At 41.2% G+C, this 27414-nt stretch overlaps 1 protein-coding gene across 1 annotated transcript in view; it reads left to right on the top strand.

Moving 5' to 3' along the window:
- The first annotated feature begins 3352 nt into the window (after nt 1-3352).
- The window catches only part of LOC131410455 (dual 3',5'-cyclic-AMP and -GMP phosphodiesterase 11A-like), an 82157-nt gene continuing 58095 nt past the window's right edge, over nt 3353-27414 (top strand). The window contains exon 1 of the mRNA XM_058548595.1: nt 3353-4615. Coding sequence (XP_058404578.1) covers nt 3704-4615 — 912 coding nt within the window. The 5' untranslated portion in view covers nt 3353-3703. The remainder of the gene's footprint in view (nt 4616-27414) is intronic.

Raw genomic sequence — 27414 nt, 5'->3', positions numbered from 1 at the left:
CCTTCAGTGACTTCACGAATCAAGCAGGCAAGAAGGCCACAGCCAAGCCAAACCCAAGCCAGAAATGCTCAATTCATTTTCCCCGTAGCCTTCCCCGTAGTCTTCTCTACTCCCTCTCCTCTTGGTGCTTAGACTGTGAGGTCCTCAATTAAAGGCAGAGGTTTTTGTCTTGCTCTTGGATCCTGGAACATAATAAATGCTAAATAACTGCTTGTATAATGAATACATGGAAGATGGAATTAAGGAAATGTCTATTTATTAAACCTTCTGTTTCCAGGCAGCCCGGGGCTGGTCTACTTCTCTCCTGTCCTTGAGGATGCTCAGCGCTTTTCTTGCCTCCATGCACAACGCTGCTGCTGTATTATGACCAGTTGTGTGCTGGTAAGTGGTTTTTGTTGTTGTTGTTTTATAACAGCTTTACTGAGATATAATTCACACACCATACAATTCACCCGTTTAAAGTGTACAATTCAAAGGATTTTAGTATATACACAGAATTGTGTAACCATCGCCACAATCGATTTTAGAACATTGTTTTCGTTATCCCAAAGAGAAACCCCATACCCATTAGTGGTCACCCTTTCCTCTCTATCTCCCCTTCCTCCATCTCCTGGCAACCACTAATCTACTTTCTCTCTCTTTGGATTTGCCTATTCTGACATTTCATATAAATGAAATCATGCAATATGTGGTCCTTTGTGAGTGGCTTCTTTCACTTTGTATAAGGTTTTCAAGTTTCGTCCAAGTTGTAGCGTGTATCAGTACATGTATCCTTCCTGTTTGTTATGGCCAAATAGTATTCCATTTTATGGATATACCATATTTTATTTATCCATTCATCAGTTGACGGACAATTGGATTGTTTCCACTGAATGCCAGTAAATGTTTAACAACTAGAAATCTGGAAAAAAAAAATCCTGATTCATAGCATTAGCTGATTTCCATTGTGTAAATACTCCCATCATGGCTGATCACAAGCTACATAATGTCACTGAACATGGAATTGGAGACGCTAAAAAAGGCTTTCATGAGCCCTACAAGCCAGTTCCAGCATACTGCTCTATCTTTACTGATGGATCACTCAAGGTACCAGAGATGCGGCCACAGGCAGGGAGGTTTCCACATACTGTTACTTCAGGAGAGTAATAATGATAATAATAAAAGTAATACAATAGCTAACGTTTACTGAGCACTTTTTATGTACCAGGGACTGTACTAAGCATTTCTCTTTTTATTTAATTCTCGATCACCACTCACCTCCTTAGCAGCCAGCAGCTCCACACTACCAATATTCTGTGCTTGTTCACTGTCCCTAGCTGGTCTCTCTGCTGTTTCTTAAACACTCCAAATACATTACATCTCTCAACTTTAGCACTCGCTTCCTCTACCTGGTACACTCTTTTCCCCAGATATCAACATAGCTCATTCCCTCATTTCCACCAGATCTCTGCTCAGGGGTCCCCTCCTCAGAAAGGCCGTTCCACTACTTCATCCCTTTATCTAATCCTCTGCCAAGTTTTGTTTTTCTCTATAGCACTTACCACTGATATTCTTTTATTCTGCATATTTATTTTCTTATTAGTTTATTGGATCTCTCCCTACCATGATGTAAGCTCCACGAAGGCAGAGTCTCTGTTTTGTTCATAGTTGTGTTCCCAGTGCCAAGACCATGCCCTTAATCATGCTGACTAAGCTGAAGAGTTTGGAATTTTCCTACAAGTGCCTCTCTTCCTCTTCTCTGCTCCTCTTGGTGCTGTCAGAGGAATGTTTAGAGAACATTCTGCCCCGGTCCCTGCATCTCTGTTACTGGCCCAAATCCTGCCACAGATAGGCCTCAGCTGACACAGGTGGGAGACAATCCAGTGATGTGGCTAAGAGTGTGTCTCACTCTGGAGCCAAACTAAATAGATCTGCAACCCAGCTCTGGCACGGACTGACTGTGCACCTTGGGCAAGTTCCTCAACTTCTCAGAGTTTCTCTATTTTTTAAAATGGGATAATAAGAGTCTCTACCTCATAAATCTGTTGTGAGGATTAAATTAATATGTTAATTTAAAGTGATCAACACATAGCAAGTACTCCATACATCTTGTCTGCTTAGCTCTGAGGGCACCTTCCAGGAGTAAGCTTGACTTACTGTGTAAGTCACCTGTGTGTCCCTGGCATGTGGAAGCCCTGTAAAAGTTGCTACCCATCACCTCTGCAGCTCTTTTCTATTACCCTCATCACTGGCATTCTGTAAGGGCCTTTCTAGATTGTCCTGCTGTCCCAGGGAACTGGATGGTTTTCCATCTGCTTTTGTTTCTCGCAAAAGCAGAGACCCTTGGGCTGCAAGAAAGTGTTTTCAGCCTGTTCCTCTTTCCTGGCAAATCACCTGCGCTTAACCACTAGGTCTGGAAAAGGTCCAAGGGAAACCTGATGTTATCCTCAGCCTAACTAGCTGGGACTAGCCAGATCTGGAGCATCCCTAGGGCAGGAGAAAGAAAAGCCTGCTACAGAGGAGAAATCCTAATCCACAGGCCCTAGGTTATTGAAAGTAAAGGAAGCACTGGTAGCTTTGCCAGATTGAGTGGAGAAAGAAGGAAGAGCTGGTAAATTGTTCATGAAAAGAAAAGAAAGCACCCAATATGCAGGACTGGCTGGGAAGGAAGCCCCTTGAGGCCCTCAAGTCCACTTGGCTATGTGTCCCTGCTAGGGAGGGTCTCCCTAATCCAAGTAACTGTTTTACACCCTCCCTCTATGTACCATCCTCCCCTACTCCCCCAGGTCCATAAATTTGTTTAAAGTCATGAATTGCTCAGATGGAGAACTTCATTTGCTAATTTTGGGTAAATTTAGTTCCATTAGTATTTACTGAACGCCCACGGGGAGCTGGGTAGTGTTAGCGGGCAGTCCCAGGAATCCTAGGAATCACCAGTCCACAGTCACATCCCAGAATAAGAACCCTGCCTGTCTCGGAGCATCCTCATTTCCTCGGAGTCAGCTTCTGGGTCTGATCCCTGCAAAACATCAACACTTCCTCGTACTTGGGCCCCCACTGGGCTCCCGCGGGGCCTCCTTGAAATGCTGGAGGATTAAGGGGCGGGGAATAGGGAGGGCTGGGGAGGTAAGGAAGGAACGAGGGGGAAGGAACAAGGTGCGTTTCCCCCTCTAATCGTGTTCCAATCAGGAGTCGGCCGTGTTCCCAGGCGCCGATTCCGGGCGTCCAGAGAGACTTCCAGGAACCGCCTGGCTTCCTGGGCCGTGGACTTTGGCTGGTCCAGCGCCCGCGTCTCCCTCCTCCCACCTCTCTCCTCCCCCCGGGCTCCGTGCCTCACTCAGGGGCGTGTCCTGCCCTACCTCCCTTTCACAGTGGTCCACTCATCCGGTTACAGCAGCAGCGGCGGCGGCGGTAGCCAGAGCAAGAGCAGCGATAGCTCCGGGTTTCCAGAACAGGATCTGGGGCCTCGGCAGCAGCTCAGTGGGGCACCTGTGCGGAGCAGGAGTAGCAGGACGAGGGGGTGGGTTCGTGCCAGCCACTCTCTGAGCCTGAAGGAAGGGGCATTTCCCAGCTGGGATTCCACTGCTCGGCAGAATCTCGGCAACGAGCTGGGAGCTGGGAGTACTGGTTGGGGGTATAGACATGTGCACGACCAGCTAGAGAGCTGGGGCCGGTAAACATTTGGTCCAAGTGTAGAGAGGCAAGGAAAGCTGTGTCTGGGACCATGACAGCCTCCCACCTGGACTTTGGAGAGGTGGAAAGTTTCCTGGACGGGCACCCAGAGTTGTTTGAAGATTACTTGCTGCGGAAGGGGAAGCAGGAGATGGTGGAGAAGTGGCTGCAGAGGCACAGTCAGAGTCAGGGGGCTTTAGGCCCAAGGCCGGCGCTGGCTGGCACCAGCAGCTTGGCTCACAGCGGTGACAGAGGCGGCGGCAGCATTTGTGGTGGCGCTGGACCAAATGGCTCTGCCAACAGCCAACCCACTCCAGGTGGCGGGGACTGTGGTGGGGTCCCCCTGAGTCCCAGCTGGGCTAGTGGCAGCCGGGGCAATGGGAGCCTGCAGCGGAGAGCTTCTCAGAAAGAGCTAAGGAAGACTTTTGCCCGCTCCAAGGCCATCCATGTGAACAGGACCTACGATGAGCAAGTGACCTCCCGGGCCCAGGAGCCGCTGAGCAGTGTGCGGCGGAGGGCACTTCTCCGGAAGGCCAGCTCCTTGCCCCCCACTACAGCCCACATTCTCAGTGCCCTGCTGGAATCGAGAGTGAATCTGCCTCAGTACCCCCCTACAGCCATGGACTACAAGTGCCACCTCAAAAAGCATAATGAGCGTCAGTTCTTCCTGGAACTGGTCAAGGATATCTCTAATGACCTTGATCTTACCAGCCTGAGCTACAAGATCCTCATCTTTGTCTGCCTCATGGTTGACGCTGACCGCTGCTCTCTCTTCCTGGTGGAAGGGGCAGCTGCTGGCAAGAAGAGCTTGGTCTCCAAATTCTTTGATGTGCATGCAGGAACCCCACTGCTGCCCTGCAGCAGCACAGAGAACTCAAACGAGGTGCAGGTCCCCTGGGGCAAAGGCATCATTGGCTATGTCGGGGAGCATGGAGAAACGGTCAACATTCCTGATGCCTACCAGGTAGGACTTTGCATTGTCCCCCTTCCAGAGCCCTATTGGCCTGGGAGCCAAGCCTTGGGTTACCCTTTGGCATCCAAGAACACATTAATTTAGACTCTTTATAGTATGAAACTTGCTATTTAAGTGTCTTCTGAGTTTAGGCTAGTTAGAATGTTACTATACCATATTTGATGTAATGGTCTTTTCCTAACACACAGTGACTGTGGAAAATTCATATGTCACAAGGGCTACATTCTGCACCTAATAATACCACGTGTTTCTCTGTCAAGATACTTTGTCTTTAAGAGTATCAGTGTATGGTTTTAAAATGTACTTGTGAGGTCCTAGAAAAAGATGTCTACTCCAGAATTCCAGCATTAGTCTGAAGGAAATGGGCATGTTGGTGTCTCTGATGTCTTTTTGGGACCATTGTGCATTTCATTCTCATTCAAGGTTTGAAAAGGAACAAAGTGCCTAACTACTTCCCTGTCCTCTTCTCTAGTCTACACTTGCATGAATTCCAAGGTAGGGAAGAAAAGGAAGAGAGGAAAGTCAGGGAAGAATGGGCCTCTGACCCATTTGTACCTTTTAGCATGTATTTTAACTGTTTCTGTTGTTGAGCATAGAGAGGTTGGACAAATAGAGGGGGTGTTTATCTTTAGGCTTGATACAGCATTATCTGCAGTCAGCTTTTGACAGGACTGAGCAAATAGGTTTTTAGTTTGTGAAACAAACAAAAAAAAATTGATAATTTTCTAGCAACTCCAAAGGCAATCAGCAGGGTAAACATGCTAGTTTCAAGTGGAAAAGGAAACCCAACATGCTGTTGTCTGGTATTTCTAAGCCTTTCATTTTCACAGTGATTTGAACATGATATCAGATGCCAGATCAGAAAGCCAGTCAGTTCTAATTTCTTCAGTATCTATTCACTGAATGTGATGAAACTGGATGTCACTTTCTATGAGACTTCTTCAGAGTTCATAAGAATTGAAAGTTCTTATCTTTGGTTATGAAAGTTTTGTGGTCATTTGATGAGCACTTCTTCCAGCTGTTTAATAGAACTACATGATTCTCTAGAGTTTGGTTGCTGTTGATCAGAATAGCAAAAGTGATGGGAAGGACTCTAAATGTAAAATTTTCTCTATATCATCTGAAAGTCGACAATTTTACACAGAAAATTGACTAGCTTTTCCTAAAACCAAGTTTCACATTTTTGTGAGATGTGTGTCAATATAACACTTTAATTTTAAGAGATGCTTGTCAAAATACCATTTTCATTAATCTTTTGTTATTGATTAGGTGCATTATCCATTATATCCTTCTTGAAGATTTGATAGGTTTAAGTTAAGCAACCAATGAATGATCTTTAACAAGTGTCTATTTCTCTACAATCCTAGAAAGCCATGGGAAGAAATAAAAGCATTTAGTAATTGATATGTTGAAGATTCTGTAAAAAGTTGAACAATCACAAGCTCTTCTCTTTCCTGTGATTTCCACATCCTTATTGTGTGCTTGGGCTAAAAAACATCCCTTCCTAGTTGGATGATACTTGTTATAGCCTGGAATTGCTGTCTTTTCTCTTTATTGCCTTTACTTTTCTTATTCTTTCTCAATTGATTTTCTCCCATTTCTGTAGCTTTTATTTCTCGCTTTCCTCTTTCAGCTCCTACCTTTTATTTAATACTGTTCATATACTGTCTTTTCTTGAAGAGCATAATTCCCAGCTTCCGCAGCAGTTAACTTGTCTTCCTGCTGCCTAGAATTGTGGCTAGAGGTGTTATCACAGGCAGAGAAAATCAGGTTTTAGCAGCTGATGTTTCTTCTGGGCCCTACTCTTACTCTGAAGACAGAGTGTAAAGCAAAGTTGCCTTTTAATATTTGGAAGCTGACATTGGGAAAGGAGAGTTTGTTTTTTTTCCCCCAGGGTGGTAATGATGGCTGTAAAGACCGGGTTGTCGGCGAGTTTCAGATTTTGGTTCACTCCTTGTCTTCGTTTCGATCTGCTTAGAAATGCTTGGTTTCTACTGTATATTTCTTTATTTTTAACCTGGTGTGTTTTTCTTCATTTTACTTATGCTGCTCTTCTTCAATAAATCTACTTTTGTTCTTTGTTGTGGTACACTACAGTCACCACTAGTGTGAGCTTGGAAGAATGTCTTGATCTCCGAGTCTCAATTTACTCACCTGCAAAATGGGAATAATAACACCTATGTGGCGAAGATTATTGTTTTGAAAATAAAATGAGATATTGCATTAAAGCCCCTAAAACAGTAGCTGGCGCGTTGCAATTACTCAGGAAATGGTAACAGTTTATGATGATGATGATGATATCTAGTTTGCTAGTGTTCTTTTTCTTTCTCTTTATCTCATTTTCAATTGTTTTTCTCCTAATCTGGGACTGAGATGTGAACTCAGCACATTTTGACCAGCCTAATCTTTCCCTGAACCTTGTTCCACCCTCAAATTAAGTATTTTAGAACCAGCTTTACATTGAAGGAATATAGAACTATCTACCCTTCCACCCTCTACTTAAGATTCCTCTAAATGTGATTGATAACCCTTGGCCATATCCTATCCTATCAAAAGTTCTACACTTTGTCCCTCCTAGAAATTCATGCAATATAAACGTTTCATAGAGTTGTATTAATATTACATCCTTCCCAAGTTCTAGAATTTCCCCCCAAGCCTTTCCATTTCCTGCTGTTATAGATTTATCTTAATGAAAACTGACAACCTTCCAAATGCATGTTCTTTTATCACAATGTTGTTGTAATTCTGATCATATATGTAAACATCTTAAAGTTTCTATGTAAAAATATAACCATCCTCCATGATTCTTTATTAACTACTGTATTTTTAAGATGTTTCTTGCTCAGGTTCAACTAGTGTACTTTTATTTCTTTGGGAGATAAAATTACCACACAGTTTCAAAATTTAATCATTTGATAATTATATTGACAATCCTCTTGGAGGTTCAGAATATGGGTGAGAGAAAGGCATTGGAGACACTTATGAAATTATGATAATAAGCATGGCATTCTGGAGTCAAGGGTAGACTAATGAATTACTAAAGTTGAATAAAAGTTTTGACAGCAAAAAAACTCCTCAGTTTATTTCATTATTTTTCATTACTTTCCTCAATTAGTCCTAAAAAATAGACTTGAAATTAGGAGACAAAGAATTGCAAGTGGAAAAAAAAATTCCTTTTAGGTATCCAGTATGGATCATAGTGACTGTAATTTGTCTTTTTCCTCTGACAGTTATAAGTTATTAAACAGCCCACTTTAATATAGTAATGAAAAAATTGCCCTCAAGAGGTTGAAAATAAGAGCACTCAAGTAACAGGTGTTCTCTTTGAGATTACTCTAAGCATTCAGAATATAGCACTTTAAACATTAATAAAAAGTGTGAGATGATATTTTTGTTAGTGTTGATAATGACGATACAGGTGTTTGATGGGCTTTGGGCTTGAAAAGCAGCCAGGATGTTTTGTTAGGTGAACTGAGAAGAGGAAAGGGGATGACGCAGAAGCGTTACAGGTGTGCCGGGCTTCAGAAAACCTGATCTATTTACACAACAGATTCATTTATTCATTAGTGCCAAGAAACATACACTGAGTGTCCATTATACCTAAGGCCCGGGTTGGGGGCCTGTGGGTGCACAAAGGTGAGACGACATGCTTCTTGCCTTCCAAGCACTTACAGTCAAGGGGCATGTACTATTCACAAACTAATGCCAAGATGCACTTAATAAATGACACAAACTAAATGGCGTTAATCTCAGAAGAAAATAGAGTCACCTTGTGACTGGGTTCATGATGGAAGACTTCATGGAGGAGGTGCCATTCAAGCTGGGAGAAGGGTTAGATTTCACTGTTGGAGATGGTTGTGGGATGAGGGGAAGTGATCCAGGTACAGACAGACGGGTTCAGCAGAGAAACGATAATGAGCAAGCCCAAAATATGTATGGGGGCAGCTAGTGGTTTAATTTGGCCAAAGTATTGCAGATGCTATAGAATGAATATGCGAAAGCAAGGTAAGGGCAAGAGAAGAAAGGATCTTGAATGCCTGACTAAAGAAATTGAGCTTTGCTAACGGTAGGCCACAGGGAGCCCTCACAGAACATTTTAGCATGATCAGAGAGGTGTTTTGGGTAACCTGGTGGCAGTGGCTGAATGGGTTGAACAAGGGCAGGCTCAACGCTGTGGAAATAACCAGGAATCTATTATGATGGTCTGGTGGAGCCACGATGAACAGCTGAACTAAAGCAGGAGCAGTGGGAATGGACAGCAGGGGACAGATGGAAGATGTCCTGCAGGTGTGGATTTGGGCTAGGAGGGAGGGAAGTCAGTGATGACTCAGAGATTCTAAACCTGGGTGATACGGAGAGGGTAATGCCGTCATAAAAACAGGAAGAGAAACTGGGTAAGTAAAGAGTCTAAGTGGAGCCAGCTACATCATCTGTGGAGCTCAGTGCAAAATGATAAAGCGGGAGCCTGGCTGGAGGTGAAGTCAATCTTCCCTGCCCAAGGTCTGCTGCCCCAACTCACAGCAGACGTGCTGAGTTGCTTGCTGAATGTGCCATAGTGCTGCCAGCTCTGGGTGGGGTCGACCACAGCCTTGCTCCTCCCTGTGATGGCGTGGGGCATGCACCTGACCCTCCCCACACTCCAACTCAGACCTCAACGAGGAGCAGAGGGCAATGGCAGACGTGGGATGTGGGCCTCTCCCCCAACCAGTGTGACCTAGTTGTGGCTCCCAGTCTCGGGGCGGGATTGAGGGGTAGGCTCGCTGCAGGGGGTGGGGGGGGTCCGGGACACTAGGAACAGGCATCAGTGTCCAAGAACCTCCTGGGCAGGCAGTGAGAGGGGAGACTGAGTGTGAGCCAAGGCTCCGAGGTCCAGGCTCATATGCCATTGTCCCATTGGATTTCACTTATAAAACACAAATTCAAAGATAAAATTATTAAGAATTTCACACAGCATGGCATCAAACCTCAAGCGGGGGGCCCCTGTGCAAACACACTGGTCACAAGCTGAAGCCGGCCCTGATTCTGAGTCGTATTGAGTCTTAGGTGGAGAAGTTCAGTTTTATTCCAGCCTGGTGTCTACTGCTTTCACATGGTCTCAGCTCCATCCTAATTAAATTGCGTGCCATTTTCAGTGCCTGTGTAGTGCTTTTCTATTTCTGTGCTTTTCATCCTTTCTGCTACAACTACTCTTTCTCCATCTTTGCTCATTCAGATCTTGCTCTGCCTTCTCATGATATAAGAAGGGAGAGCCGATTGCTAATCCTTGAAGAAAGGAGATAGACAACAAAACAAAAAATTATACACAAAGTTGTATTTAAGAATGTGTTGTACTATACCGATATTATATATTTATTATATATATTAAATAATAATATAAATAATGATATTTAATAATTAATTTTCACTGAATTACATTTTTCATTTCATTTTAGAATAATCTCCATTGAAATAACTACATTTAAAAGTGGCCACAGAAGGGGTTAATTTCACATATCTAGAAAATTCAGAGATGAATATGCTTCATTGCCTGGTGAGCCAGTGCTGACAAACATGGGTCTACAGTCCTGTGATTGAGTTGCTGGGATTTGCTTAAAAGGCAAATGTTGATCCTACTCCAACACTAGTATTATAAAAGTGTTTTCATGAAATCTTATTTCAGCTTTGCGCATTGTGTTTGAAACGTTCCCCCAAGCCCACAGACGTGTTCACTAGCCCAGAACCAGAACTGATTTTCTGCTCAAAGCAGGAAACATTTGCTATTTCAGCCCCTCTTCCTGACAGACACATGATCATGATAAACGCAGTGACAAATTGTATTTGCTGCTTTGTACATGAGGATAGATTACGAAAAAGTGCAGTTCCTACAGAATCATGGGGAGGTAATTTAAGGTTAACTTAATTTTTTCCCAACCCATAAGCTAAATGTTTACTAATCTGAACAATTTATTTTGGTTCCTGAGGTTTGGGTCACCTGTTTATTTACAAGCCTGGCTTAATTAGGAAGTGAGTGTTTCATGTTTAATATAGTGTTGAAGAGTCATATGAAGCTTTCCTCTGAAATAGCTTTGACTTGTTTTATAGGAAAGTCAACAAGATCCTTGAGGTCCACTCCTTGCTACTTTAGTCACTTATTTTAAGGGTAGTGTTTTGCAGTATAACCACATTCTTTTGGAAAGTGGAATTTGAATCATAAAAAAAGCAGTTCAGTCATAAAATGGTGGGTTGGATTTCTAATATTTTAGGAGAAACTGTGATTCACGGTTGTTTATAGGCATTCAGGCTAAATTTATTTATTTTTAGGATTAAAATAGTAAAGAAGTTTTCCCGGCATAAAAAAAATGTGTATTTTCTATAATTCCAAGGGTTCCTTATTAATTGGTTGGTTTCAATGACTGAACAGTGGTTTCACACATTAATGATAAATTCTGTTTCCTATCATAAAATATGGCTTTAGGCTGTTGCAAATTTAGAACAAGAAATATTTTTCACCTGAATGAAGAAATGAGGGACCTTGGGGATACCTCTTTAGGGTGTCAGTTTTTAAAAAAATTAAACATAATGATAGTCAGAAGGGAAACTGAAGCTCCGCCGATGGTTAACAGTAACTGTATTTATGGGGCACTGACTCACTGTGAGCCGGGATCAGCTTGTTAGCAAGCATCACCTCTTTTAATTCTCTCACTAATCCCCAGAGGTAACTATTACCACCTCCATTTTCCAGAAGGAGAAACTGAGGCTTGGAGGGGTTGTGTAATTTGCTCAAAGTCACTCAGCTGGTAAGTGAGGGAGCTGGAATTCAAACTGAGATCTTTGGACTGCAGAACCTTCATGCCCGGCCACTCCCGGTGTGGCCTCTACTGACCATTGTATGCACACTCACATCTGTCCCTTTGCCTTCCCCTTTTCTCTGCCGGTTTAAATCCTGTCACCCCTCAAAGCCTATCTTCATGAAACTCTTGGTAATCCCTGCTTCATCCCGCCCAAACTGGACATGAGCTCGCCCTCCTCTGAACTTCTGTAATGCTTTAATATGCTCCTTTCTATTGTCTTAGTATTATAAGTATTTGGGTACTTAAGCGACCTCTTGACTCTGAACTCAAGAACAAGATCATGACTTCTCATTTCATCCCCTGAACACATCTTTTCACTTTTTGGACCATATTTTGTGGGTTTTTTTTTTTTAATAGTGCTTATGAAGCCCAGATAACTGGTGAATTATCTAAATTACTTTTCTGCATTAATCAAATCTTCATTTTAATTGCTGGACCCCTATCTCCCTGTCCCCTCCGTTGCTTTTTTGTTTTTTTCTTTTACTTAATTCCATGTGAAGACCATGTTATAGAGAAAGCAGACTGCCACTATCAGACAGTAACAACTAACAGCAGCCTGCTGCCAACTTCTTCTAGGCAAAAGCATAGGATGGAGCATGACTGTTCTGGCTAACTGAATTTTTTAGTTTTCTCCTGACTTCCCCATTCATACAATACAACTTATTGAAGGTAAAACACCCCTTCTGGCATTAGGTCTCCAAGACTTAGGATTTTTCCTTTGAACATCCTTTCAGATATGGAAGATTATATTGACCAACCGTATAACTATTTATAATGGGGCCTATGAAGCCCTATTATTATACTGACCAACCTTATAATTATTTTTCAGGAGCAGTGCACTTTCAAGTTTATTGAATACTTATCTCATGTTTCACATATTCTCAAGAGGTCTCATGAAAATTCAAACTTCTGTGGTGGTTGCCTTGATGTCTTACTCTTTCCAAGTTGTGGTTATTAGATGTCCATTCCATGGGGCATGTCCAAGTGAGAGCCATCTCTTTCCCTTCTGTCCCTTATAGTTGTCACCAATAAGTTGGGCTGGTTGCTCTACCTCGTCCTCATCCTGCCTCCCAGATGAAATAATAAAGTTTTTAAGGGTAAACAGTACAGCTACTCTTGTTATATAGAAATTAACTGCCATCCCTAGATCTGAAGAGGAGGGTGCAACTACCAGAGACGTGAGAGAGAGCTCCAGCTGGGGCAGAGCCAGAGCTGTGGCCCTGCTAGAAGGAACTCAGACACTGGCAAACCATGACCTGGACAAGAGGGAGCTAGGGAACGATTACCCTCCTCACATCCTCGATCTCCTGCCAGTGCCACTCATTGGTTGAGCACAGCCTTGGTTGAGACCAAGAGGGCTAAGAGAGCCCTGGTGCAGCAGTTCGTAGGATTCATCCTTCTGGCATAGAACAGGGCAGTGAAGGTGGCAAATCTGGACAGCCAAATGGGGACTATCCAGACTCACCAGGGATGTTAGTTTACTCACCAGGGATGTAAGTGTGTGTAGAGACCAAGTCAGGTAGGAATATCCTTTTTTGACTTGAACACTGAATTTCATCAGTATATGGAGCATAGTGATTGAACTCTGTTGAGAACAAGTTCAGAAATGCCATCATGGTATCTGACTGTCTTATTCTCTCCAAGTAATTCTGTTCATTCCCAATCCCTTATTTCCCAGAAGAAACTACGTAGGAGGTAACCTGGGCCAAACACACCTGCAGGGAAGCGATGACTTTGGTCTAGTTTATGGGACCTTTTCCCTGCATTAAGGGATTAAGCCCATTTGTTTGATAATTGAATTCTTAGATTACTAATCACTTTGTTAAACTGTAAAAGACATGAGTATAATAGAACATGCTCTAGACTTGGGGACAGGAATCTTAGATTCTATTCTTAATCTTAGAATCTTAGTTCTGCTTTAGTTTTTTCAGCTATAACATAGGGATACTATGTCTGCACATGTCTATCCCATATAGTTTTTTGTAAGGATCTAATTATCAAATCTAATCATTAGATTCTAATGAGATAATGGGAAAGCATATTCAAAAGTATAAAGTAAGAAACGTAAGGCTTTATTAATATTTTTAAATGCACAGTCCAGCAGGCTTTATTCACAGGGCCTGGCCCTGGAAAGGACCTTGCACATAAAAGGAGAACTTTGACTTAAAATGTGGTAGTACTTGTATTGACTATATTTTCTTGTTTTCTGTATTCTTGATATTCTGGTGTTTGGGGCCTTGATCCTGGAGAGATTGCCCCTCCCAGGGCTAGCAAATAACTGGAGATAGCAAATGACTCCCCTGCAAGCATGCCTTTGATATACAAACCAGCCAATCCAGAGCCCACATCCTCAACCCACTCCTTTTTCAAACTCGCACACACCAAGCCAATACTCCCCCTGCCCTAAGTCACTCCAGGGCCAGGTATTGGACAACTAGGGACCACCTTATAGTCCAGAGTCCATTGAAATTATTCAAACTATCCAGTCCTAATCTGACTCGGGGAACCTACCCTCCTTCACCCCTTCCTTCCCGAGAGAACCCCTCTGGTCCATGCTCTGCCCTGTCCTTTTCTGCCTCCTGACTGACCCTGGTCTGTCCCCGTGTGGCTCTGCATGGCACATCGTGCCTCCTGTTTCTAGGAATCTGTGAGTATAAACTTCCTCCTTCATGACAGTTATTTCCAAGTCTGCATGTCTTCCCATACTGAGTAAAACAAATCCTGGGTACATTTTAACACATCACCACACATACATGATGTACACAGGTAATGATTACTTTAAAATGTAAAGTAATCAATAGATTTAAATAAACATTAGACTGTCAGGATTTACTGGCCATAATACATATTCTGCATTTGACAAGCATAAAAAAAGTTTTGTTAAATTTTTTTTTTTTACAATTGCTCAACATGCCTATTTTTCTAGTATAATATGTAATCCTAAAATTTTTCTAGTATAATATGTAATCCATTGGATTTCTGTGCTATAAATTCACATATGAAGTCTCCAGATTGATCATTTGTAGTTTTACTCTCGAAATCCTTGGCATTTTTAAAGATGACAAGATTTGGATTCAGTACCTGTAAACTAAATAAATTCTAGCAACTGACATTAAAGGATAAATGGACACTAAATCTCGATGTTTGTAATCAAGTTCTAATAATTTATTAGGCTAGGTGGCCTCTATGGCACAATTTTATTTTAAATGTGTTGATTATTCACTAAAAAGACAGGCTTTCTTTATTTTATGTTTTCTGTTTGGACATGGTGTTAATTTTAATACTATGCATTATCCTTTTGGTACTTATGCTGCCTATATAACTTTATCAGATTATCGGAATGTTTTAACCTTTACTTTTTTCAATTTAAAGCAATTAGATGGTACTGCTTTTTCGTTTAAATAGCTGAGCACAATTTAATGAGCTAATAGTTTTTATGGATATTTGGCAATTTAATGTGCCTGATTACATATTTAAAGTTTTAATAATGGCTGTAGTGGAATTAAGAACTGTAGGCTTGGGACATTGTGGGAAAGATTATCCCAGGGTTGCTAAGGAAACCAGTTTAGATTTTTATTCTTTTCTGCATAAGGTCCTCTGGAAAAGTGAAGCCATAATCCCATCTCTAATGGCCACCTTTATGGAGTACTCACATGTCCCCTTAGCCTCTTCTTCCTTTTGCTTCTAGAGGACCACTAAGTGAGAGAGTGTATGCTCTATGCAGCTGTTAAGCCTGGCTTCTTTTTTTCTGTCTCCAGGTATGTGAGGCTGGGGTCAGATTCTTCTCTCACTTGCTCTTCTGTGAGCACTGGCTTTGAAAGCCCAGGACAGTCATAGCTTCTCCTTTCTATCACAGCCCGGAGATTATCATGCAGAGCGGTGAGGAGGAGAGGGGCCAGTGGCAGTGATTGTGCCAGGCACTGACCAAACAGGCAGAGGAACACAGAATCTCTGGAGAGGAGGCTGATAGCACAGCTGGGATCCGGGGTCTCTCTCCCCTCTCTCCTTTGCCATCCATTTCTTAAATGAAGAAACAAGAAGAACAGCCTCTGATTTGGTCCCTCCTTTTTGCCATGCCTGCTGTGGAAAGGAAAACCAGAAAGAAACTGACACTCAGGGAGTGCCTACTAATTTAAAATAGAAAGGGCAGGAAAACATTTTTCCACCTCACAATGAACCGAATTGAGCTGATCTGCTATGTTAAAGAACAAAAGGGTCAGCTGGGGAAAGAGGAGCCACTGTCATCGTAGGGATGTTTTATGCTTAAGATCTTGGGTTTCTGTTGAAGAAACAGCCAATTTTATTCTTTAGAGATAGCCTTGAAATAATCAGGATAAAGCATTCATGTATGTAGCAATATAACAATATTAATCATTTGTCCTAGCAACCTTGTGAAGCTGTATAATTTAATGCAAATTATATGGAAATTATTTAATGTAAAATTACATGGAAAGATATGAAGGTATAAAATTAAATAGATGTGCTTTCTCTCTAGCAAGTATAGCCAAAATTTACTGCCAAGCCACCTTCTCTCTTTACTTTTGGTTGTTGATCTGACCCTCCTCCTTGAATGCTAGCTTCTGGCTATATGGTAGATCTGGCATGTAGTAGATCCTTGGTAAATCATGTTTGAATGAATGGCAGAGCCCTTATTATAGCCTTTATTTCATCTCAACACTGACACGTACTGATGGGACCTTTATGTAGGTTAGAGTTTCTCAACAGTGTCACTGTTGACATTTTGGACCAGCTAATTCTTTGCTAGCGGGGTGGGGGACTGACCTGTGCATTATGAGATGTTTAATGGCATCCCTGGCCTCTGCCTACTAAATGCTTGCCCAGTCATGACAATTAATAATGTCTCTAGACATTATTATCTGCCCCTGCCCCGTGCTTTTTGGAAACCACTGATGTAGGATAATTTGGCAAAAACCATGTACTACCTTAAGAATATTAGTATCTTCTGATGTAGCCATTCCAGATTGCCCTAAGGAAATTTCTACAGGTGTGTGCAAAGATTTGTCTATATGAATACTCATTGTACTATTATTTATAATAACGTAAAATTATCAACCCAAACATCCAACTAGAGGGTTAGATAAATAGATTACACTACATCATAAAATGGAATATTTAATCAGAGGAAATTGCTCACAAAATATTAAGTGAACAAAGCATATTAGAAAACCACCACATCCCGGTTTTCTTAACAATCACAGCAACAAAAGCGTGAGAGAAGGAGTTGTGTTCAGAATCAAACAGATTAGATTTGATACCCAGTTCCACCACCTAAGAGATGTGTCATATTTTACTTCCGTAGCTGTTAGTTTCTGCAATCCTAAAATGAAGATAGTGATACCTATCTTAAAAGGTTGAATTAAATAGAATTATATATGAAAACAGCTTAACATGCTGTTTGTTACATTGTGAGGACTCAGTAAAAAGTAATTGGAATAGTGCCTGGGGAAAAGCTGGAAGATGATATGCCAAAGCATTAATAGAGGTGATCTCAGAGTGGTGGTCTGAAGAGTAATTTTTCTCTTTTATGTTTCCTTTTATGTATTTTTCCAAAATTTCCATATATATATTCATTAATAGTTAAAGGTAAGCGTAGTTGCTTGAACAGATATACCTCCTAAGCTCGGTGGCACACAGTAGTAACACAACAGAAGCTTATTTCTCACTCTTCTGAAGCTCTGCACAGGTCTGCCTGAATGATGGGTAGCTCTCCTCCAAGAGGGGATTCTTTTTTTCCTGGGCCTCCAAGCCTTCAACGAGGGGCTTCAACATCCGGTCAGCAGATGAGGGGAGAAAGAAATGGACAATTGAAGTGGGAGGATTTCGTGGGTCAGGTCTGGAAGTGGCACACATTATTTCCTGCTCCCATTTCATTGTCTTTCTAGACTCTAGAACTCAGCCTCACTGCAGGGAGGCTGGCAAATGTGGCTTAGTCCTACCCCAGAGTAGATCCCAGCTCCAAGTCCTGTCCAGTCACTGCAGGCAGCTCAAAGTCCAGGACCTTCAAGTGGTGAGCTGTGTTCTCCAGCAGATCTTCTGGTTCTCACGGGCTGGCTCATGTGCATGATTAATTGCCTACAACAAGATTTGAGAGGGAAAATCAGCTGGGCTTTGGAAAAGGGATCAGAAAGACTTGGGGAAAGGATGCTTGCTGTTTTATTCTTTATTGTTGAGAATGAATTGGAGATTAGGACTCTGAAGTCCTAATTTTTCTCTGAAGGCAGGAAATTTGCTAAAGAGATTGTTGCCTCTAAGTTCAAAGGTCTGAGGGTTACAAGGTCAAGGCGTGAGGCCAGACATGGCTACATAATTTGTGGGACCTAGTGAAAAATGAAAATGGGAGTCTTGGCAGGAGGTAGGGAAATCGATCTTCCCTTCCTCCAGGCCAGCTTCCCCAGGACAGCCACTCCAACCTAGGACAGATGTGCAACCCTAAATGATTGTAACCTCTGTGCCAGAACGTGCTCCATACCTGGATCAGAGGTGGGCGAGAGGCCTCCACAGAGTTGCTTACTGAACATGCCGTGGTGCTGTCAGCCTGGGGTGGGGATGGCCAGCACCTTGCCCTACCCTAAAACACTCCAGGGCCCCTGACCCTCCCCATACCCATGCCCATGGCCTCACTGGGAATGGAGGGCAACAGCAGAACACGTGTCCCCTCTGTCAACCTGACCCTGTTGCCGCCGTGGATAAAAAAGGCAGGGATTATGGAGCTGGGGCGGTGAGTGGGAGGCTGAGAACCCATTAGGAGGGGGACAGTGTGTGAGCCCCTGGGGCATGCTCCATCAGACTTCACATACAAAACACAAATTCAATTTATTAACTTCAAGTGGGGAGGCCCCTCATTGTGGGGCCCTGTGTGACTGCACTGCATGTACACCCATAAAGCCATCTCAAGATGGTGCCTATACTATGACTTTAACTGTCAGAATAAATAATGAGGATGGAAAACTTCCTGTGGAAGTTCATTTTTTTTTCTACTTCCTATAGCATTTTGCCCATATGACTCTTGCTATTTATTACATCTTCGGTAATTTAAATTTTGGCTCACCTGTCTTTCTCTCCATTAAACTGTGAGCTCCTAGAAGGCAGACGCTATAACTTTCTCCACCTTGTAGCACTCTCTGTGTGTGGCACAGTGCCTAGCATGTAGTAGTTAGGTACTCAATAAATATTTTGTTATATGAATAAGTGATGAAAAATGTACTTGAGAATTTGGTTACAAGGGCAAGTGGCCTAGATACTAGAACTAGGTTACAAGGTCAGATTAAGACCAGAGATTTAGCTAATAATGCTGAATTAGGCCACTTATAGGCCAAAGGTCCTTTCATTTTCTCATACATAGGGGTGAGTTGGGTTCCCAGGTCCAGTGGTCAGGTATGGGGCTATGGTGGTCCAGGCTGTGAATGTTAGAGAGATGAAGGTGCAGGGAACAAAGCAATTCATCTATTACCAGTAGAGAAGAGGAATTAGCAGGACTGAGAGGATGAAAGCAAGAGAAAAAAGGTATCAACTATGACTAATATAACAGGCCTGGGGCTTTGGGAAAAATAGTGATTATGTAGTTAATAATGGCAATATTGGAGCAAAGGAGATGTATTCTGCTTTTCATATGTTTATTTAAATGGCAGTAGTGATGTGTTTTAAGCAAGGCAGAATGATTCACTAGGGACAGTATAAAAGGTCAGACTGGGAGCTCTCTGATTTAGGGGTGGTCATTTAAACCAAATTACCAGAGCGCCCAGCACCAAGCCTTTGCTGAAAGCAAATGCACCATCATCACCACCACTTCCATTTCCCCCCAAAGAACCAAAAGTATTTGTTTCTCTAGTGTGCACTTGTTTTCAGGAAGCATCCTCCAAGATTGTCAGATTCTTATTTGGACTCTAGATTTTTTTTTTTTTAAACAAAAAGTCTTCCTTTTATTACCTAAATTTTTGGCTTATTTCTTGTATATTCTTTGGAATTAACTTTCCTTTTAATTGATGTTTTGGTAGTTTATAACATTGTGAAATTTTGGGTTGTACATTTTTGTTTGTCCGTCATGATATATATGTCTCCCTTCACCCCTTGTGCCCACCCCCTACCCCCATTGCCCCTGGTAACCACAGTACAGTTTTCTCTGTCCATGTGTTGGTTTATACTCCACGTATGAGTGAGATCATACAGTGTTTGTCTTTCTCTTTCTGGCTTATTTCGCTTAACATAATACCCTCCAGGCCCATCCATGTTGTTGCAAATGGGACGATTTTGTCTTTTTTTATGGCTGAGTAGTATTCCATTGTATATATATACCACATCTTCTTGATCTAATCATCAGTCGAGGGACACTTAGGTTGCTTCCACTTCTTGGCTATAGTGAATAATGCTGCAATGAACATAGGGGTGCATAAGCCTCTTTGGATTGTTGAGTTCAGGTTCGTTGGCTGGATTCCCAGTAGTGGGATGGCTGGATCATAGGGTATTTCTATTTTTAATTCTTTGAGGAATCTCCATACCATTTTCCATAGAGGCTGCACCTGTTTGCATTCCCACCAGCTGTGTATGGGGGTTCCTGTTTCTCCACATCCTCTCCCACATTTGTTGTTTTTTGTCTTGGTGATTATAGCCATTCTAACGGGCGTGAGGTGATCTCTTAGTGTGGTTTTGATTTGCATTTCCCTGATGATTAGTGATGTTGAACATCTTTTCATGTGCCTATTGGCCATCTGTGTATCTTCTTTGGAGAAGTTGGACTCTAGATATTTTTATTTGGATTGTCTATCATTATCCTAGAAAATATTCAATCCTTTGAGAAGTATGCAATTCTTCTAAAGTCATCTGTGACCAGTTGTGTTACATAGTTAAATGACATTTCCAAAGACAGTGATCACAATTATTAATGCTCCAAAGCGCAGCAAAACAAAAGTGTCAACAAACTCATTTAGCCAGCATATTTCAGAATCCTCTGAACCACTGGCTTGCCTCAAGCTCCTTCCTTTTCCTCTGTTTTCCTGTATTTCCTTTCCTTCCCATTGTCCCTCCCAACTTTCCCTGTCTTCCTCCTCCTTTTCCTACCCTTCCACCTCCTACCCTTCATCTTCCCTATCTCTCTTTTTCCTTCTCTTTCCTCTTTTTTCCCTGTCCTCTGCTTGCCCTCTCTGACATTACCGATCTTAACATAAAATGGATATAACATGAAATAAGTATTTGTTCCTGGTTTTTAATTTCCAAATCAAATTTTAAAATCTCATAGACCTCCCTCAGAAAACAACTGAGTTTCTTTTTTATGTCCACGTGGCCTGTGATTGTATCTTTCTTTTTGATTTTAAAGTCAGATACGTGAAATATGTGTCTTTCTTTTAAAACACACAGATTTTAATTACATTTCAAACTGTTACCCCGTGTGGCCCTTGGTTGTAATTTATTTCCTGAGGGTCAATGCCTTGCGATATGAAAAAGACCTTTCTCCTCAAGTATGTTCTAAGTAGAACAAGTGACAGGGAAATTGGTATTTAAACACTTGGTATACAACATCCAGGCTTTTATTAAAATGAGAACAATGATAAATATTCTTTCTTTAGTATATTTTTCTCTTAGTCTAGTATCCACCAGGAATTCTTAGCAACAGCAACACAGAAGTTACCATGCCAGCAATTCTCAGGCTGATTGATTGTTTGAGGTCTTCTCTCTGTTAACCTAAAGTTCCTGATGGTGAATGTCCCTTGCAGCGTTCTTTTTTTCTTTTGTACACAGAAAAGAAATATTTTCCATCCTCCTGAATCCACCACGAAGCATGTGGGATTTAATCACCTCTGTTATTATATTGCTTCTCCCCCATCGTATCAACGTCTGAAACTTGCTTAGTCATTTGTAAAATTCAGCCACAGGACTTACTGCTGCCCTTCTGTGACAAGCCATCAAAGGGCAAGTTAACCAAATTTTATAAGCTGTGTGACTGTTTCCCAGAGCTGACGTTTTCACTTGACTGAGAACCACGTTGAACCTTAAGATCTGCATCTTGCCTCATTATTCTAGCAGAATGTAATGCCTGGCTTCTGTTTGGAAGTGTATTTTTTTTTTATCACTCCAGCTTTATGAAAGATAATTTTTTTCCTTCCTTGATAAAGGAATCCATTCATATGTATGCATTTCTAATTCACAAATTCTCTATAAATGTACAAAGCTAAAGACTAGGGTAGTTTTTCAACATTTGAAATAGGAAAACTTGAATAAATGAGCATTAGACTACTTTTTCTGTCTTTCTTTCTTTTCCTGCATGGCTGTTACCTTTGATAGACCACCATTTGCCTAAAGAGACATGTACAGTAAAATATTTCTGATAATTATTATTAAAATAGAAACATTAGTTTGTCCATTTTTTGTGTTCTCTTTGCAAAAATTTCACCTTTAATTTCCTTAGTCAGTGCATTTGGAACTAAAAATAACATTTCCTATATTTGAATATTAATTTGAGCCTAGCACCTTTACAGCATTATCTCATGTGGTCTTCATGATAACCTGGTGAGAAAGGTGGAGTGCGTGGTATCCTCTCCCTTTTATAGATTAGGAGGCGAGCACTGAAGCCTTTTTCCTGAGGCCACAGGACCATGAGTGTTAGAGTTAGGACTCTGTATTCCTCCATCACTGCTTCTCTCACTCTTGGGCTTTGAGAAGCCCCAATAAATAATATCTCTCTTCCCTGCCCTGATCTGACTAAGATGAGAAATGAGACAAAAGAGGAAATGAGACATCAAAATATCACATTTATAACTTATTAGGCAAATACTGGAGTATGGGCTTATATTTATGGGCTTATAATACTCACTTCCAGAATTAGATAGACCTACCCTCCCAGATACAGACAATGCTAGATGCCTGCAGTCCTCCCCACACAAGGGGCCTATCCCTTTGAAACTTACAGCCTTGAGGAACAGAGTGGAGGCATGCTTCCTGTGGGCAGCCTGATGCCAGAAGATTATGGGGAAGGAGGGGCTGGGCTACGCATGCCCAGTTAGTCTCCCTAGCACCCTAATCAGGTAAGTTACCCTAGCACCCTAATCAGGTAAGTTACCCTACCTCCCTGAGGAGGAGCAAAGGGTAGGTCCAAAGGCTGGTCCAAAGGGAAATCTCTCCTCATGGACTCCAGAGATGGGTGAAGAGTCATTCCTCCTCTGCCATGTGCATGCCGCCTCACAAATGGATTGTTATATCGGAAACATTGAGAGAACTCTTTCTTTCACCAACCATTCCCTGCAGCATTCTCTTGCCCCCATCTTATCTTCCTTATCCTCAGTTACCCAAGCCAGAAACGTAGGCATCATCTTTGATTCCTTCCTTTTACTCACCCACCATATTCAATCTATCAGCAAGTTCTTTTGATTCACTTTTTAAAACAGATCTCAAGTCTGTCCGTTTTTCTCCATCTCCATTTCCACAGCTCAAGTCCAAGTCACCGTTATCTTTCCCCTAGATGATTGAATCTGCCTCCTAATGGGTCTAATTACATTCTTAACCATTTCCTACCTCGAATGTTTATGAGGCAACAAGGAGTCCAAGCAGTGGATAGGAAGGTGGGGCCAGATTTATTCAAGGGATTTATTATCTTAGTCACCTTCACTTTGAAGACAAAGAACTACAGAAGGCTTATGAGCAGGAGAGCAACACAGATCTGGGCTTCTCTGCACTTGTCACATATGGGAACTAGGGCAGATGACCTGCTCTCTGTGGACCTCAGAATCTTCACATGTAATCCGAGAGGGCTAGGAAAATGATTTCTAAGACTCTTCCAGCTCTAAAATTTCATCTTAATTATGAAAGCAAAGAGCAGAAATGTTACAAAACAATTCTGCTCCAGAGTTGGAAAATTAGTAGCTTTGTAGCAAGGTATGCTTAGTGTTGAATGAGTCTCATGTCTCAGCCACTCATACTATTACCAGTGGCTGCTCCAGAATGTTACAAGGAGGGCTCAGGGCTACCCTCTGGCTGGAAGTGTAGACTAAGGGACTTGTAATAAAGCTCTATTTGCATAACAACATGTTGTCTGTATATATCTTTGGGAAGGCTGGGGATAAGCCACTCCTTGGTATTGCCATTGGATGATATCTTTAAGAAATAAATGATTTGGGTTCAGATTTGCTTCTGGGTCTTGCCATTAACTGCAATAGAGAATATAGCCAACTATTATGTCATAGGATCTGAGTCTCTTTGTCTCTAAGTCAAAAATTAGAGAAAATTTTTCTGCATAATTATTCCAGTCTAAGAATACTAATGAGTCCACAGGAACAAGATAGGCCCTAGACATAGGAATAGTGAGCAAAAGATATTGGGCAATGGTCTCTACCCCCAACTAACAACTTCACAACCTATAATTCTACTATTATAGCTTAATTCCCTTTAATATTTCTGGCTTTTCCATCTGTAAGACTCTCTAAACATCTCTGAGAGCCCATTATTAGCAGTGAATAAGTTAATTAGCAGTTAATGCTAACAGAAATAAATTGGCCACTTGATAAGAACAATAATGCAACCAGGATAGTTTCAAGGACTGAGAAAAGTAAAGGAAAGCTACAAGGGAACCAAAGATGAACTGAATAGCTCAGCTTTGCGAAAGGCAAACCATGGTTAAGTCATGTCTACCTGACTTGAATGGGGCAGTCAACAACCCTCCTCAACTAGATATCCTCTAACCTAACTCTATAACTTTATCATTCTGAAGTTCTGATCCCAATTCTTAAATTATAAAAACAAACAAATAACTTAAATAGAAAGAAACATTGATGATTCTATTACAGAGGCCAACCACCTTCTCAACATATTTCTGTACATTTCATAGACAACTACTCCAGGATTGTTCTAAATTGTAAGATTTATAATAAAACATTCCAAAAATGCCTCTTCAAGTGAACTAAATCTGACATTATAATGACACAAGAAAAGACTTCCGCTGTTAAAACTTCATACTTACAAATATAGGCCTTCAAGTATCAACTGCAAATATAATTTGTTTTTCAATTAACACACAGGAAAAGAACTCATATCAACTGGATTAACCAAACTAAAGAGAAATTAATAGCAATAGCTAACATTTATTGACTATATGCCTTGTGCTAGGCACTGTGCTAAGATTTAGTTATCTCGTTTCATCCCCACAAATCTCTGTAAGATAGATACCATTACTTTCCACATTTTACATATGAAGACACTGAACTTTGAGAGGTTTAGTGACTTCCTCAAGTTTACACAGCTACTAAGTGGCAGAGCCAGGGTGCAAACCCAAGTTGTCTGACTTTGTCTGGACTCTACACTTTTACTACTGTGGGAGATATTAAGGATTATACTCATGTTCTGCTCACATATTCATATGTATTAGTCCTGTCTGTGAAAGAAGAAGGCTTCTTGACAGAATATGAAGTCCAAAAATCTGTTAGCATGCCTTCCAAAAGCTGTGTTAGCAATTCACATCCATTGACATCAGTTGATATTGATTATTTACATGCAAAGATCCCAGCAATTGTATCATGTTTGGAGAGTTTGTGACGAGATGCCTCTGGAAGATTCAGTGCATGCAATATAACCCATTAATGCCTGTGAAGGCAAAATAATAGTAGTAGTAATAGTTAACATTTATAAGGAGCTTACTGTGTGCCGGACATTGTGTTAAGCACTTTATATATATTAACATATTTATTTTGTGCAACAATTTTATAAGGTAAGTCTATTATAAATCCACCGTACAGTTGAAGAAACTGAGGTATGGAGAGATTAAGTAACTTCCTCAAGATCACACAGCTAATAAGTTGGAAAGTCAGGGTTTGAACCGAGATTGTTTGGAGCCACAATTTGTGTTCTTAAGCACCTGCTGCCTCTATTGTGTGTATAAACAATAAGTAATGAGCTATTCAACAACATCTTTTCACAATGCCCTTTATCAAAGTTGTGAGACAACTTTGACGTGGACTATACAGTTGATATTTCTGGAAGCTGGGTTGTGAGTGTGAAACATGGACAGTTCCTTTAAAAATTAAAACCTTTCATTTTTCATCACAACTGGTCAGTACCAAAACCTGCTGAGAAAATCTGTTTACATCATTAGGAATTGACTGGAGGAAATTGTTAACAGATTTCCCATGATATTTTAGAGATACTGATAGTGTTCAAGGCAGAGCTAGAGTTGTTCTCTGCAGATCTTATAATTGCATACATCCATTGTAAAATAAGAGATATACACTTGTCTCTGAGAAAAGACTCAGAGCTCTGGAGGATATAAGCAAGCAAATAATCCTAGAATAAATTGCACATTTTTCTTTACTGTGAAACATTTTGGAAACTATAGGTGAACTGTAAGTAGGGTGTTGAAGTTATAGCCATAACAGTGATTTATTGGTCCAACAACTCTTTGCTGTTTGGGTGGAAGGGAAGTCCTTTGGGGGCATATGAATTCTTTTGATGAATTGGTTTGATTGCTGGGGGCAGATCCCACTGAAGCAATCAAAAATAATAAGCGTGGTGAGGGATAACATCCCGGAAATAACGTCTAGGGAAATCTCACAGACTTCAAGACAGAAAGTTAGTCAAGCCATGGGGACAGGATTTGGGAAACGGAGAGTTCCTAATTCTTCTAGTCTGATTCCTGTTCTGTATTCTGAATGTGGTGGTATATTTGTGTAGCACTTTATGATTTATAAAATGCTTCACCCTATACTATCTCAATTCATCCTTATTGCTGTGAAAGTAGGAATCATTGTCTCCATTTAAAAGATGAAGAGACTGAGGCTTAGAGAAGCTAAATGGTCCAGAATTTTGGAGCTAAACAGTAGCAGAGCTGGGACAGGGAATTCAGGATTTTTGGCATCACATCTAGTGTTTTTTGCACTTCCCAAGAACTTCCTATGTGACCATGATCACAAGAGGTTTAACTCAAAGGAAAGTATCAGGAAATCATACATTATACTTACATATCAACTTGCTGTTTTTGGAAAATAAAGTAAAATCAGGATTCTAGCTTCAATTTCTTTGGTCATTTCATGATTTCTATGAAGTGGGCTGAGCCTGAGAAAATATATTTGCAATTCATAATGTGCCTAATCTTCATGAGGCAAGAGTTTCAATCTTTTGGGGGGCATACTTGATTTCTTCTGTGTTTTCCTTCTGCATAGGTCAACCTTTGCTAAAATATTTAATTATAGACTGGAAAAAAGTGACCTTGGTGTTGCACTGGCCACCAAGAAGAATGACAAATGGTTAACTTCTGACTCTGTTCTAGTACATTAAGTTGAACATAATCTACTGTTTATTACCACTGACAGATCTCTTTGTGGTTTTGGAGCTGCATTTAACAACATGGGCAGTGGCTCTGAGCATAAATGGCTAACTCTTCAAAGTGGCATGGTATGGTGAAAAAAAGCCCAAGCTTTAGACTCAGGCATCTCTGAGTTAGCACTCTAGTTCAGTTATTGGTAAATTACTTACATTAGGTGAGTTGCTTACTTTCATGTAGCCTCAGCCTCATGTAGCCTACATGAAAGCCTTACTTTCATGTAACCTGAGGCTACATATACTATATGTATATAGTATACATATAGTATACTATACTATACTATATACTGTATATAGTATAGTATACACATATACTATGTGTATAGTGGGGCCAATCATACTCACTTTGCGTGGCTGTTGTGAAAATTATATGTTTGTAAAACACCTGGCACAGATAATGGGTCCATGGTAGGCTCTTGGTAAATGATAGCCATCACTTTTATTATCTGAAGAATCATCCAGTTCCATAATTACCTCAATTCCTTTACAATTTAAACAGATCACAGGCCTCATTTAGTACCTCTTTTAAAGGCTAACTTACCACATGCAGTGCTGGAGTAATTGGTATGACACTGTCTACTTTATGCTCGTCTGCTGGCTTGGAAGACCAAGATTGAAAGCCAAAGTCATGAACTGTCTGCTGCT

Source organism: Diceros bicornis, chromosome 10, assembly GCF_020826845.1.
Source record: "Diceros bicornis minor isolate mBicDic1 chromosome 10, mDicBic1.mat.cur, whole genome shotgun sequence".
NCBI lineage: Eukaryota > Metazoa > Chordata > Mammalia > Perissodactyla > Rhinocerotidae > Diceros > Diceros bicornis.
This window is presented reverse-complemented; position numbering and strand designations above follow the sequence as displayed.